The sequence below is a fragment of the Hemicordylus capensis genome, chromosome 2 (genome assembly GCF_027244095.1).
Source record: "Hemicordylus capensis ecotype Gifberg chromosome 2, rHemCap1.1.pri, whole genome shotgun sequence".
Classification (NCBI taxonomy): domain Eukaryota; kingdom Metazoa; phylum Chordata; class Lepidosauria; order Squamata; family Cordylidae; genus Hemicordylus; species Hemicordylus capensis.
The window spans coordinates 398,286,306-398,301,567 of record NC_069658.1 but is presented as its reverse complement, the minus strand read 5'-3'; the positions used below and the strand labels follow the sequence as shown (position 1 = coordinate 398,301,567).

Genomic DNA, 15,262 nt, shown 5'->3' with positions numbered 1-15,262 from the left:
AGATGTCATTACTAGGATCTAATGCTGATAGAACAAATATTACCTGGGGTGCCAGAGTAACAATCTACACAACTGAATTAAGTTGGAAGTCCTCTAGAAGAGGCCACTTGGTTGGGTTACAATGACATTAATACAAAATATATGCTAAGAATCCCTCACTGAGATGCTGGCAATACAGCAAGCAGGCTGTCTTTTGTCCACACCAAAAGCCATGACTTCCCATCAAAACAACAACTTCCAGATTGAGGACAGCACTTACAATAGTAGCAAAGGTTTTTCCCTTAGCACTCTTTGAGTCAAAGTTGCCCTACAAAGGGAGTAAGGCAGTGAGACATTTAATCTTGCAGTGTTAGTACATGCAAAAACCATACATTTGTAGAACTCAGTTTTCCTAAGGTCTGGCCAACCCATATTTTTAGGGGTGTGTGAGTTATCCAATCTCTGCTCCACTTGCTGGCCTCAATGCTCATTTTCCCCACTCCGTGGTTACCAGGCACAGCACTACATTGTGGTAGTTGCCACAGTACCTCTGAGGGCAGATCAGGCATGAGCATAGCCACTCTAGCACTATGCTGTTCTCCTGGTGGGGTCAGTGCAGATCAGCATTATAATGGCAAAGGAAATCTGAGTTGGTGCCATTTGCTACTTGGTAGTTAGCGTGGGGCAATTGCCACTCATCCTAGGAAAGTGATCAGTTTCAAAGACTTGGCTAGTTACTCCCAAGTGCAACTGCCTAAACATTCCCTTCAGCTTACCTTGATGCTCTGTATTTTACTGCTACAAAATAGCTTTTAAAAGCAACATGGCTGACCAATCCCGCCAACCCGCCTGCCCCACGTGCCAATTTCAGATTTTTCATCATTATTCCCTTATGCAATAAGTTTGAAGAACAGAAATGAATGTGCCTGACAAAAATTCTCATCTGTGTACTATGAAAGGGGCATTTTTTATCATATATGTAGAACAATGTGCACCACATAATAAAATGCATAATCATTTCAAATTAAATAGCGATGTGAAGTAGCTGTTAAACAAAAGGCTGTTAGAAATTTTCCTGTGAAACATGCTCTACTAGTTAAAAAGAACTGGGTAACTGTGATGGGGCTCATATACTAAAATGTAGACCATTTTGTAGCAGATAGAATAAATCTACCAAGGAACTTCGGTGCATATCCTGGATCACTGCCTACCAAGTTTGAAGACATAGGGAGTGGATCCTTTCTGGTTTGATTTCAACAATGACAGACTCACCGTGACAGAGAGTCCATGGGGTAGGGAGGTGCAGAACTGGTTTGACCAGTTCGCTTTGGCTCGGTTCAATCCGAATCCGAACTGAACCATGCCAAATGGTCCGTGCACACCCCTACCATGGGGAACAACTGCTTCTCACATGAATGGACAGAGGGCTGGAGTCCAAGGAAGAGCAGAGGAGCTTGAAAGGCATGTAGCCTCTTAGAAGGGCTACCAGTTCAGAATTTATGAACTTTTATTTTCGCTAGCTGTATTTCTCCACCTTAGCTAGTTTCCATTTGATGTTCCATTTATTTCAGAAGATAAATTAATAAACATTTAGCCTTATTTGGCCAGCTATCAGAAATACCTTTTGGAAAGAGGCTGTCCCACTGAAACCCAAAGCCAAGCACAGTGAACTTAAAATGCAGTCCTGTCAGTCTGAATTATATTAATGCAGTTGGTTTACAATATGACTGTCAACCAATGTAAGAGGGCTTGCAACCAACCAATTATAAAGATAGAATACTTACATATGCTAAATTCATAAGCTGTTAGCACCATTAGATACTCCTAGATTACTGCGAGTGTATATGTCCAGGTTATGACATTACTAAGGTTGTTTTCATCAGGAAAAATACAGAATTGTGTTATGAAAGTCTTGAGCTTTTGTGCATATGAGGAATACTGCTCCTTGGGACAGAGTTTTTTCCATGTAGAGGGCTAAAATCTTTGACACAGGTAACCAATCTCTTAACACAAGTATGGATCATGCAAAAAGTCTCCCTTGCCCAGTTGTACTTTATACAGATAATCATTTGCATTTTACATACTAAATGCAGCTAAGAAAATCTTCATATTCTATGTCAAGATTTTAAGGTAGCAATTTTGGAAGTAGTAACTAGATTAAACTATGGTTTGCTTTCTGTTCCTCCCAAGCATGCAGTGTAACCTTTTATCATATAACAGGAGAATTCAGGAAAGACACATTAGTTTAGAAAAAAACTGGTTGGACATTTAGTGCCTTCCATATCCAGTGACCAACATGAGAAGATTGGCAGATATTCAGCATAGCATAGCTTGCTGAACTTCAGTGGCCCTGATGTAAAGGAAAGCAAGTAATTACATTCAGAGTCCAAAAGTGCTTTATTTCAGGTAATTTAAGTGGGTAAAATATGCACTTCTTTCCTCTTCCTTCAAGGTCTGCAGAAGCTTGGCTTTACAGGTGGAAGGATAAAAGAGAGAGTCTCAAAACCTCAAGAGGCTCACGGTCTTAAAAATTAGTAAGCCTCTATATATACACCCACAGGACACACTCATGCAAACCTGAGATAGCAACATCTTTACTTGCTCCATCCAGCATGCAAGCTGAGGGTCTTTGGTTTAGGGCCAAGTGAACAAGTTTTAAAGAGGCTTTTATAGGACTCTTCCTCATTTCCTACTGTGGATGTTACTTCATATCCCGGTTATGATCACAAAGTTCAGAGAATTACTCAAAAGCTACCAATTAATCTAAACACAAAGCAAGCTATGGATCTTAAGGGAAGCAAGATAATGGCAAAAGAGTGGATTTATAAAGTTAACATGATAAATAATAACTCTGAAGTACAGGATATGGACTGGCAGAAAACTTTATCCGTGCCATTTAAAGGTCTAAATGCTTTACTTTCTCCTCTCAGGTACAACAACATACAATTATATCAACATCACCACCTTTGGCACATTATTACAAACACTTGCACTGGTGACAGAATGCATGTTTCAGTGGAGCTGAAGCCACAAATATCCACATTCTTCTACATTATTGACTGCTGTCAGTGTTGATTTTTTGCATCAGAGACCACTTTATGGGACTCTAATGGGTAACATGCACCTTTGATATAGATGCTTTGGATTACATCACTTCATCATGACTACTGGTCATAAGCAAAACTTTAATATGTGACGTTTTCACATGGCATCAACAAAAAGTAAAGTTTTTACTCACTTTTGCTAGAAAACAATCTCACAGAGCATTTTCATGTGTTTAGAACTGTAGCCTTAATTCAGGCTTCATTTGCTCTATATCACTTCCCTCCTTAACTGTGGACATGATTTAGCAGTCCTCACTTGCTGCTTTCTGATGTGTGGTACTCTGAACATTGTTCTTTGTAACGGCAGCATGCACATTTATGTCCTGTTCAACAGGAGAACCTTTTGCTCCTTTGGCATGTCTTCATCTGACATCTAACCACAGACCAGTCACATACGATCTGGCTTTCCCTGAGCTTTTAGGCCCATCTAATCCCACTCTGAAATGGCATCAAACTCAAATCGACAATTAAGTTATTGCTTCTACATTCACAACTGTTTTTCAGGCTACCATTTTAGACCTGGAAGGTAATATGTAATCCAAAAGAGTTGCTTCTTGAGGTCTGTATGCCCTTACTACAGCTAGGGACGCGCCCGAACTGCGTTTCAAATCACGGTTTGAGCACGGTTTGAAAGCAGGGCAGAGGGGCTTTAGGAAAGAGGAGAGCAGGGCCTTACCTCCTCTCCACGGCCCCCATGCAACTTCCTGCTGGGAGGGTGCTCAGCCCAAGTAGCCCTGCATGGCACCAGCATGTGTGCTGGCAGCATGCAGGGATACGTGAGTCAAGCACCCCTCCGCAGGAAGCTGCACGGGGTGGCAGAGAGCAGGTAAGGACCTGCTCTAACTGCGCTTCAGGCACATCCCTAACGACAGCTCCCAGGAGGCCTGCTTTCGGAACATATTAAGGCGACCTGCATTAGGGACCTGTGGGATCTGCATGCCACATATATCTGAAGAGAAGCAGGAGATTCCACAAGGAAGTAGAAATGTTTTTAGCTACCATTAGCAGCTCTCTTCTGGCACCAAAATGACAATGTTTTCCTTCCTTCAGAAATTCAAACAAAGAAGTGACAAATAAAATGGAGAACTGTCATCCTGCTTCACAACCATATGAGATAGTGACTATGGGAATGGACTAGAAGACTGTCAAGGTTCCTCCCAACTCTAAAATTCTGAGTCTATTCTATTTATCTTCCAAAAATACTCCTGTCTGTATACAATAGCATTTATAGCCTATGATAAGTATTTAATAGTATTTTGAGCATGTGACACACACTTAACTAAAATAGTGCATACTGCATGGGAAATGCAGCAATTCACATTTTTACAAGTCCAAGTATCAGTAATGATAGACACTATGAACACTAAGAAATCTTCTTATGACAGAGAAGATAGGTAAAGATCCATTCCAAACAATTAAGCTAGTTTAGCTTTGTACTGTTGACAAAGACGCACGTCCAAAGCTGGTTTGGAAACCATTTTTACTTCACTAATGTTAAAGGATGCTAATGTTCTAGAGGCGCTAAGAAAATCAATAGTTGTATGAACACAGTTATTACCACCTAACACAAATGATGCAATACAGATAAAATGAAATTATTCATCTTAAACCTCTTATTTTGCTGTGCATAACAATTTCAGTGCTATGAATGCTTTAAGTACAATTCTCTTATTTGGGATATGATCGCAGTCAATTGTTTATACCAAGCAGAAGCTGGTAACTATTTCCCATAAATGGCAATTTACTTGGGAATGCAGCCTTATCACAATCTCCAGGTGGGTACAGTTTTGCAATTAGTCACTAAAGAATGAATGATGGATGGATGACCAAGGCTATGGTTTATATCATCCATCTTGAATACTGGACAAATATATTCTGTACCAAGGATAAAAGGAGAGCACTTATTGATCCATCTTCACCATGAAATGTAACAAATACAAGTAGTATTCATTCATCTGCACAAGGCTTCCGAGATCTGCAGTGTTAGGGGGGGAAAGTGGCCTTTAAGTCAGTTGACAATTCACACAATAATGCAAAAGACACTGAAATTTCTGTGGCTGCTAAGAGTCTGTACCCTGCAAACAGACAAACACCCAGGAGGCATTAAACAAGGGAGGTACCCAACCCTAGATTTTGGTCACTTATAGGATATCCTGCTTTACATCTAAACCTCAAGATCAAAGAGTTGGGGCTTTCTCAAAGTAGCAATTCTTCTGTTGATTCAAAGAAGTTTAGAGAATTGCATTTCTAAATATAACATCTGTGATGCACACTTAGAGTATTTTTACTCTAAACTTTCATGAGAAGGAAAGCTATCAAACACCTACCCCTTCCCCATAAAAATAATCAGTAACCTGTATACCGCTTAGAGATGTCTATATCAGGCAGTATGGAAATACGATAAATCAATAAATAATTAAAAAATCTTCCTTGTACCTGTGAGGTTGACATGCGCGAGGTATCTTGTCGGCCTGTTAAATCAGACGAGGAGATGTTGACTGGGGCACCACGATGCAATCGCATACTCACTTTCCGTTCTCGCTCCATTCCAGACACCGGCCGAGGAGAAGTGTTTGCTGACAAAGAAGCTTACAGTTAGCTTGATTGTGTGAAAGAATTTTAAAAACTTGTCTATACCACAAAATACTTGCTAAACATGCCTTGGAGTGTTCCAGGGTTTCTAAGAAAAGTTTGAACAACTGAGAATTAATGTAGTAGTTCATCCCGACATTACCAGCACACACCCAGTCTCATCTTATTTATTTGATGTTTCTCTGTGTAAACCGTCCTGAGCCAGTTTACTTCCAGTTTGGAAGGGCGGTATAGAAATTGAATGAATGAATGAATAAATAAATAAATAAATATGAGGGGGAAATACCCCTGGCATGCCTAGATCCAAAGAAACAAATGGCTAGCTCTGTATGCCCAGGAGTGCTCTGTATGCCCAGGGGGACATCTGCTTTTAAAAACAGCACCTTCCTGTGTGCTGCATGGCAAACCTCTTTTGAAATGGAAGATACTTTCAAAAGCAGTGAAAAATATGATATAGGGGCTAGCTATTTAAGTGGAGGGGGAAGGGTACAAAATCCCACTAAACTCATGCTGAAGCTCTTAGATGGGTTGAAGTTGCTCTCTGGCTCTGAGTCAGGGTATTCCAGCTAGTGGAGAGACCTTGAAAAAGATTCTACATAGGGCCATGAATGGTATGCAAGATGCCATGCAGCAGAATGAGTGTGCAAGCAAATTAGACAACATGGGCCTCGACACCACCAGTTATACTGAGCATGAACAAAGCGAAGCTTTTTTTTTTTTTACACACATCGCCAGTCTGACAACAGCTTTGTAACAGTTTCAATTATCCATCAGCACGGATGTGGCTTTTTTGCTCAAAGTTACTAGGCCAAGAAGCCACAAATAACCCTAACCAATTTGCTGTATGCAGGTGACAACGTTGATGCTACAGAGGTACAGTGGATAATAGCAATAGCAATAGCAATAGCACTTACATTTATATACTGCTCTATAGCCGGAGCTCTCTAAGAGGTTTACAATGATTTTAGCATATTGCCCCCAACATTCTGGGTACTCATTTTACCGACCTCGGAAGGATGGAAGGCTGAGTCAACCTTGAGCCCCTGGTCAGGATCGAACTTGTAACCCTCTGGTTACAGGGTGGCAGTTTTACCACTGCGCCACCAGGGGCTCTTCTAAAGCAGAGATTCTTAACGTTTGGGAGCACAACAATGTACATTGGGCTCCTGAAGTGCTGGTGTGCAACTGTAAGTACTTGTGAACCTGTGCAAGGCCAACAGTACTTCCCGCGATGTCCGTAGCAGCGCAGACTAATTGGAAACACCTGCACAATGCTGCATACCTGGACCATTGCATTTTCTGCTAGCCTATTTAGAACCAACCTTCCCATGACACAGAACATCAACCCTTTTCCTCTGCATTTGTAAGAGCCAGAAGCCCTGGTTTTGTTTTGTTTTTGTTTTAAAAAAGGAAGTCATTTTTCAGATTTGCAACAAGAACAGTTGCTTCATCATGCAAAACAGGGCTTCATGTAAAGTATTCTCTCCCCCCACCCCCACCCCCTTCTAATGGTATCTTTATAGCTCAGTGCTGCATATATGCTTAGCAAGAGTTAGGCCTACACTTAAATAAAAACGAGCCACTGGATTTTCATTTCCTGTCATTAAGAGGCAGTCTGCCTCAGAGCACTCTGCTTACCAGTATGTGAGGTTGGGGTAAGAGGGGTAGGAGGCGCGACATCTTGTGTCCCCCTCAGCCTGCCTGAGGCAGTGGAAGGTAAACCACGAACAGCTGGATTTCGTGTGTGTCTTAGTCTCTCTTCTCTCTCCCTCCTTTCACGTTCAGCATCTTCAACTGCTCGGTTTGCACCCTACAAGATTACAAAAACAATGCAGCTGAGGTATTGGATGTAGTACGGTGCAGCCCACACATTGCAACAAAGAATCAGTAACCACATCTACTATTGGTAACGGCCTACATTTATAATGAACAAAATGAGTTTTCATCAATGTCAATGCACTATACTGAATTTCAGATCACTGCCTTGTTAAAAACATGTATTCTCTGTTGTCGATTCCAAGCTCCAGTGCTGAGCTTAGCTGCACTACTGAAAGCATAGCCAAAGCTGAATACATTGCAGCCTTCCCTCGGTACCAGGAGGACGTGATCCCAGCATGGCCGCCTCCATGTACTATCATACAGCTTCATCATGCAGCAGACATCCTTTACAGGAAGCCAAGCCTTGTACCACCCCAGGAGCACCTGGGACAGCATGCAGGGGGCATACTGGGATGAGTCGTCCTTTTGTGCCTGGAGCTTGACTTCTCATAAAGGAGGTCCCCTTGTACCAGAACTGCATGGTCAGTGAAGCACAGGCCTATTATAGCTGCACTATGGAAGTGTGATCCAGCAGATAAAGCTTACTACCCATGGAGTCCAAACCAGACACCAATTTAGGAGATTGCTTTGGGCAAGCTGCTCTCAAACTTATTCCCCCACCCCACAATGAGGAGCTAATGGTAATCTCATACTCTGATGACTAATAAATTGGAAGAAATGTCAGTCGCCCTCAAGATAAGGGCATACTATGGCCTGAATCCAGAGGGCTGCTTGTACAAGCAGAAGGTGATTGTGCAGGCTGGTGGTGGTGGTGGGCGGAGGAGAAGAGAGTGTCCCCCCACTACTCAGTACCACAATTTCCCTTCTCTGTGCCACATCCCATGCTGTTCCTGGGTGTCCTCTGAACATCAGATGCCACTTTGTGGGGAATTAGTTCAGTGGGGGATACAGTAAGGAAAGCTCCATTCTACGAGCAGTACTCTGTTCAGAATTCTTAGGAACCATCTTTATTTATTTATTTATTTGATTTCTATACCACCCTTCCAAAAAGAGTGCAGGGCAGAAATAATAAATAAGATGTATCCCTGTCCCTAAAGAGCTCACAATCTAAAAAGAAACTTAAGACACCAGCAACAGTCACTGGAGGTTCTGTGCTGGGGTGGATAGGGCCAGTTACTCCCCCCGCCCCCCGCTAAATAAAAGAGAATCACCATGTTAAAATGTGCCTCATTGCCAAGTTAGCAGTTAGTATTCACAAGTCTGAGTATTTTATAAAAAACTTTTCAAATGCATACCTGATTAAAGATAACAATTTTCACTGGGCAACTAGCTAAGAAGGAAGAAGACTCAATAGATTTTAAGAGATTTGCCTAGTGGCTATGCAATCCAAACACAGATAAATAGTTAGGAAATTAAGTCTCAAATGCCAGCAAAAGGAAACTGTTCTAGGCTAAAAAGCATACAGCCCACAACAACCACCCCACTTTTAACTGCTTTTTAAAGTAGAACACAGCTATCTCTATAAATGGCCTTGCACAATGTTTCTAGATTCTAGATGACAGCAACTAACATCAGAAAACACTCAGAAACAAGCAGGTAGCTTCTGAGCACTAGACACACAGAAGCTTGGCAATTCTCAAGGGTTTGTTTCATATTAAGTAAAGCTTAAAATAGAGCACAACAGATAAAATCTGCATTAACTCTCACTTGTACCAACTTTAAAACTATACATCAAACATCATTGCGAAACGGGACCCACCCAGAGTGGACTCAGAAGAAATTCCCATAGTGATGTGGGAATAAGTGGAAGTTATGACCCTGTTATATACGTGAAAAGTGTCCACGACATTTTCCAATGTGGAAAATGTCCAATGTCCAATATTCGGCCAGAATATCACAACAGCAAGAACATATTTGTTCAGGACTCTTGCACAACATTTCACTAAACACATTAAGTATACTGATCATTGGTAGCATGGGGGGAAATACAGAGACAATACTGCCAAATAAAAGGCAACCCTGAGGTGGAATTACCATCCTATAACAATCTATATATTTGAGATAAACGTCTTAAAATGGTCTAGTATGACAGTGAAGAACAATCTTAAAGTGCACATCAGCAAAAAACAAGCAAGTTTTCATTCACAATTCTCAAGTACTGACCATATATACATTTCAGTCCAGCAACTAGCCAAAAAGGAGAGGAAAATCATGTCCCACTTTGCTATGGCTTTGCTGACCACAAGAAAGTGTCGGACATTTTAGTGCTATCCTCATCACACCAGAGCTGACCAGATGCATACTGACTTGCTTGAAGAAATGGACTGTACTGCAGAGATCATGCTATTCAGTGATCCATAAGGAGTAAGGCAAAGTGACCTTTTCCCTGAACATCTGGTCTGAAACATATGGCAGTTCTGGAATCATGATTCATTAAAATAAACTGAGGAGGATGAAATCAACATTGACAGTGAATATCCAATACATTGACTTCTTGCCAACAACTGCCTAACGCTGCTACCAAGAACAGTGGAACTGAAGAGGAAAGTGCAGCAGCGGGAGGAAGAATGGTGAGAAATTTGGATTAGAAATGAAGACCTTGAAATCAAAAGGGATGGTGTAACAGAGCCCAGAAAGCTATACTAAATTCAGTGCCAGAGAAACCAGCAGTTAAATCTATCCTGCCCATCAAATGATTAAAATCAAATCTTTTCAGAAGCTAATACAGCAGCTGCAGAAAGGCAGCATGGGCCATGACTGTAACAGAACAGAGTCATCATTACTAGATGAACTGCCAAAGGAGACAGAAAACTCAGCCATCATGCCTGCTACGAGACTGTTAGGCAACACTTGCAGACAAAAAAATTAGCAGTTTCACAGAGGTATTGGATGATGGAGGTATAAATGAGGGATCAAATGACATATCCCCCCCCCAAAAAAAAATGTGAGAGCACCGTGATGCAACAGCTGTGGTATAGGCTAGAGAGGATTCCAGGCATAGATGGGCTTCTGTCTTACAGGATGAATGCCCAGGAATCAAAGACTGATTGGTATGCTTGCAAAATTTTAAGTGATCTCATGCTACTCCAGTGTGGTGTAGTGGTTAGAGTGCTGGACTAGGACTGGGGAGACCCGGGTTCAAATCCCCATTCAGCCATGAGACTTGCTGGGTGACTCTGGGCCATTCATTTCTCTCTCAGCCTAACCTACTTCACAGGGTTGTTGTGGAGGAGAAGCCTAAGTATGTAGTGCACCGCTCTGAGCTACTTGGAGGAAGAGCGGGATATAAAATGTAATAGCTTTTGCAGTTAAACAATAAAGGATGTTAAAATCATTGAAACAAGTCACCCTACAGTTCCATGCCTACTAGTCGCTTCCTGATATTCTTCAAACTCCCTCACTGCTCTCTAAAGAGGAAAAGGCTCCAAGGCAACACCTAGACCAGAGCTATTTGGTCCACTGGAGTGATGAATTATGGCAAAGGCACACTGCCAAAAAAAAACAATGTGGTAGTTACCATACCAGATCAACTCTGAACTCTCAAACCAATGAGAGAGTTATTAACAGTTGGATAAGTTACAGATACCATTCAAATACTCACCGTCAGACTTCTTCAGGGATTTAGGCTATAATCCTCTGCACACTTATTTGGGAGCAAGCTCTATTGAACACAGTGGGACTTCCCCGGAAGTAAACAAACATGCATAGAATCAGGCCGAATGTTACCCACTAAACCTACATGGAGATAATACTGGTTGCAATCTCAGTGCTTGTGGATCCTCATCCCCATTTATTATTTGCAACAGACAAGCAGCAGCATTCTGGAGTACCTGGTTCACATACGGCAAGATGCTCCGCAGAACGCAGAGTTGACACAACCCTCTCCACTCTGGAAAATGCAAGACAGTCTGGGCAAAAGCCCTTGCAAGGACTGAGCAACTGCTGGCAACTGGGTGGGCAGGGAGTTGAGTGAAAAGATCGGCTCCACTTATGGAGCTTTGCCTGGTTCCCATGTTCTCCCAACCCGGCCCCTGCAGCTGCCCGTACCGCACCCCACGGCATTGCTGAAAGTCTTGCAAGGGCTTTGGGGGGCGCTCAAGGAACTGTCCAGGGAGGTCATGGTTGCATAGATTCTTTGTTCAGCGGGCATAGTTCTCTATTTGAGCCCCTGCCCTTACACATCCAATATTAAGTTCAACATCAGGAAAACAGGACGCCTAGCCTCTAGGGTAACAAAGCCCTGTTTTACCCCACACTTAATTCAAAACCCCACTCTTGGCAGCCTTCCTAAGGCAGCTTCATAGATTCATAAGTGATCCAGTTCCCTGGCTCATGCACACAAAGCATTCCCAGTGCCTCCCAACCTTGGCAAAGCTAAGCTAGCAGTACTGAGTACTTACAAATTTGAGCATATTCCAGTCAAATACATAGTCATAGGAGAAGCCTTGTCTGTGGAAGAGGTTTCTGAATAATTGTCTTAGATAAGAATAATCTGGTTTGTCATCAAAGCGCAGCGAGCGGCAGAAATTCAGGTATGTAGCAAACTCAGCTGAAACGAGAAATCCTGACCATATTACCACAAGTCAGAGCAAACAAAGAGGGTGAGCACAAGTTCTTCAGCTCATTCCTTTTCTAACTTTCTCCGGAGTGCTGTAGCATTCACCTTCCCAACTGTATAGCAACTGAGGAGACAAAACCTCGCACTGCTTCAAGTGATCAGTTTTGCCCCGATAATGAAAAGGTGATGCTTTCTTCACATATCAGATGCTCCTCTGTGATGGCCACTACAGCATCACCTGGACCTTTAGTAGGCTTTTATGGTAGTCAGGGGCTCTCTACAGAGAAATGCTGAAGACCTTGCTCTAGTCAGCCCCAGAACAAGTTATATGGGGATATCGTTGTCTTTATGGAGGAGAGCATAGTCTTGCTGCTCTCTTGGAAAAGAAACAGGGCATTAACATATAATAACAGTAAATGATGCAACCGTCTACACTTAACTGAGAATTTTCAGTCACTCAATTTAAAGGGCGAACATAAGCCACAATGAAAATGATTGCTGAGCATTCACTAAACACAACGGCCCCTGCCTATTCAAATAGACTTGGTAACTATAGACAAATTATGATGCATATGTGCACAGTTGCTGAGTGAACATGCAAATTATTTTCCTAAGATATTTACAAAGCAGTTTGTCATAAAGAACACACACTGCAGGCAGGGGAAAATCCATACACTGAACAAATGTGACTATATGAAGGATGAAAAGAGTGACAAAGAAAGTTATCTACATAATATCCAGACACAACACATTCATTTAGCCTAATATGGATTTATTATATAAAAATTACTCTGACACTTTTGTGAGAGGTGAAGATAACATAAAAGTTATAATGTCAAGCTTCACTGAAAGTTAGCCTTGAAATCAATAGAGAAGCAATTTATTCTAGAGAGTAAACTTACAAGGGTATCCTTTACACAAAACCTCAATTGGTGTAGACATTTTCTTTTCACTGATGCGTTCATATTTCTGTCTTTTTGTGGCTGCCTTCAGTCCCTGCCAGGGGAGGGAGCCCAGGTTAAAATACATGAGTACATAGCCCAAGGACTCCAAGTCATCTCTGCGAGATTGTTCTACAAGAGTATAAGAGTGGCGCCATTAGGGTCTATCATCTGATGAAGTGGTACAAATATATTTAATGCAATACAGTACACTTAGCAAAAATCTTACCTGAAAGAAAAACATTACTACATTGCTAAAGATTACTAAGCTTGTCAATAGATCAGTAGGAAAAAAATTGTTTCCCATAGCGCTGGAAAGAGCCAAAATACCATTAGTTCAAATTCCTAGAGAAGCAGGTTCATTCATCCACACCCACCAGGGCCCATAAATGTTGACTTGGATTACTACCACTATGTAATTTTCAAATTATAATATGCCACCATTTATTTTGTGCAGCGCTAACTTTTAGAAGGAAGTGGAAGAAAATCATTGTTTCCACTGGTCATACACACACCATCAAACCTGGACTTGTTTCTCTTCCTCCTTTCTTTGCCCTCAGTTGCCTGGACAAGGAGAGCTCCTGCTATTATTTATTTATTACATTTATAAAGTGCCTCATCCAAAGGCTCTGGGCAGTGCACAAACTATGACTGATAAATTAAATTTATGCAAAATATAGCCTGGAGTGAAAAAACAGGCACTCTCCAGCGCCCCCACCCCCCTCAATTTTCCTATGACCAAGAGATTCTTCTTCTTGTGCTACTGCAAAGAGGGTCTAAGTAAGGTAAGTTTTAGATGCAATGGAAGGCAAATAACTCCTAGGATCACTTTTGCCAGACTGACTTGGCAGAAAATTTTGTCTTTACCCCAAATATGGTAGTGTCTCACCTTGCAACAAATACAGCTATCAAGTCATCCCAATGAAGCATACTGGACAAGACATACCACCCAACCTTCTGTTGGAAGCAGTCTGATACTTCAGAGAGCTGAGACCCAATTCTTTCATTGATACACTAAGACTACTCTAGTCGTCTCAAGTGAATTCAGCACTTTCCCCGCATAACTTCACCAATAACACTGTAGCCAGAATAAATAGTTTCAGGTTTCTTATTTTATGAACGCTTGTACAAAAGTAATCTGCTACCAGCTCACCAATTCCAAGATGTGTGTTGATGGAGGCATAGCGGGCAGTTCCTGTTAAGTTTTTATTTTCACGATATGGAATGTGCTGATGGGTTCGAGCATCCCGATATTTCTTGGCCAGCCCAAAATCTATGATGTAGACAAGATTGCCTTTCTTGCCTAGCCCCATCAGGAAGTTATCAGGCTTTACATCTCGGTGGATGAAGTTCTTTGAATGAATATATTCTATTCGGCTAATCTAATGGCAGAAAAACAATTTCAGAATTACTGAACATGCAGCCTTCCTTAATAAAAACACTCAGTTATGTTTCTTTATACTGTGCTCTAGCATTAAAATCCTATTTTGCTAAAGCTCTACCTGCTTATTTTAACTTGCTGAACTCACATCTGAAAATAATACCTGCCAGTTTAACTTGCTTCCCTCATGGGTCTTTATACTTTAAGGTACAATGTTTTGGAAGCAAGCAGTATCAAAAGTTAAAACTGAAGCATTTGCTGTGTGATGCCCCAAATTGAAATGGGCTGCCTAGTTAAATAAGGCAAGAAAACTGCCTACACAGAAGTAGTGCCCCAGCTGAGAAAGTGCTTTAAAAGCCTGGGCCAGATGTTCAAGGGTAGGACCACCATATCTATTTTGCATTGTGCTCGCTCTCTCTCTCTCTCAACAAAAAGAACTGAGTTCAGGGCTGTCAAAGTCCCGGCCCACAGGCCAGATCCAGCCCGTGAAGCTGCATTCTCCCATCCCTGAGCGCTGAGCCATTTCTGCCGCAAAACTTCAGAGGCCAGTGACGGGTTGGCAAGGGCAGCAAGAAGTTGCTGTGGTCGAAAAGTGGCCATTTCTCCTGCTGCGGAGAAGCTTCAGAAGCTGGCAGTGGGCTGGTGAGGAAGGCAAGAAGCTGGCCCAGCTACCACAGGAGAGAAATGGCTGCACTTCCCCCCACTGCTATGGTGCTCTTTACACACACGCCCATGCACATCTTCTCCCCACTGTGGTACTTCTTCGCCCTCTAACCCACCGTGCTCCTCCTATTCCCCACACTGCTCCTTGCCCCCCACCACACTTATCCCTGTTGCAGCACTTCTTCACCCCTGTGCCCCCCACACTCTGAAGCTGCAGCAGTCCAAGGCTTCCAAGGTCTCTGGCACTGCCTTCAAAAGTGGAAGC

General features: G+C 42.2%; 1 protein-coding gene across 4 annotated transcripts in view; it reads right to left on the bottom strand.

Moving 5' to 3' along the window:
- Positions 1-15,262, bottom strand: part of CSNK1D (casein kinase 1 delta) — a 37,699-nt gene that overhangs the window by 8,698 nt on the left and 13,739 nt on the right. For all 4 annotated transcript variants that reach the window (XM_053304147.1, XM_053304146.1, XM_053304145.1 and 1 more), the window contains 5 exons: positions 14,107-14,335; positions 12,915-13,085; positions 11,855-12,003; positions 7,314-7,485; positions 5,520-5,659 (listed from right to left, as the gene is read on the bottom strand). In XM_053304147.1, coding sequence (XP_053160122.1) covers positions 5,520-5,659; positions 7,314-7,485; positions 11,855-12,003; positions 12,915-13,085; positions 14,107-14,335 — 861 coding nt within the window. The remainder of the gene's footprint in view (positions 1-5,519; positions 5,660-7,313; positions 7,486-11,854; positions 12,004-12,914; positions 13,086-14,106; positions 14,336-15,262) is intronic.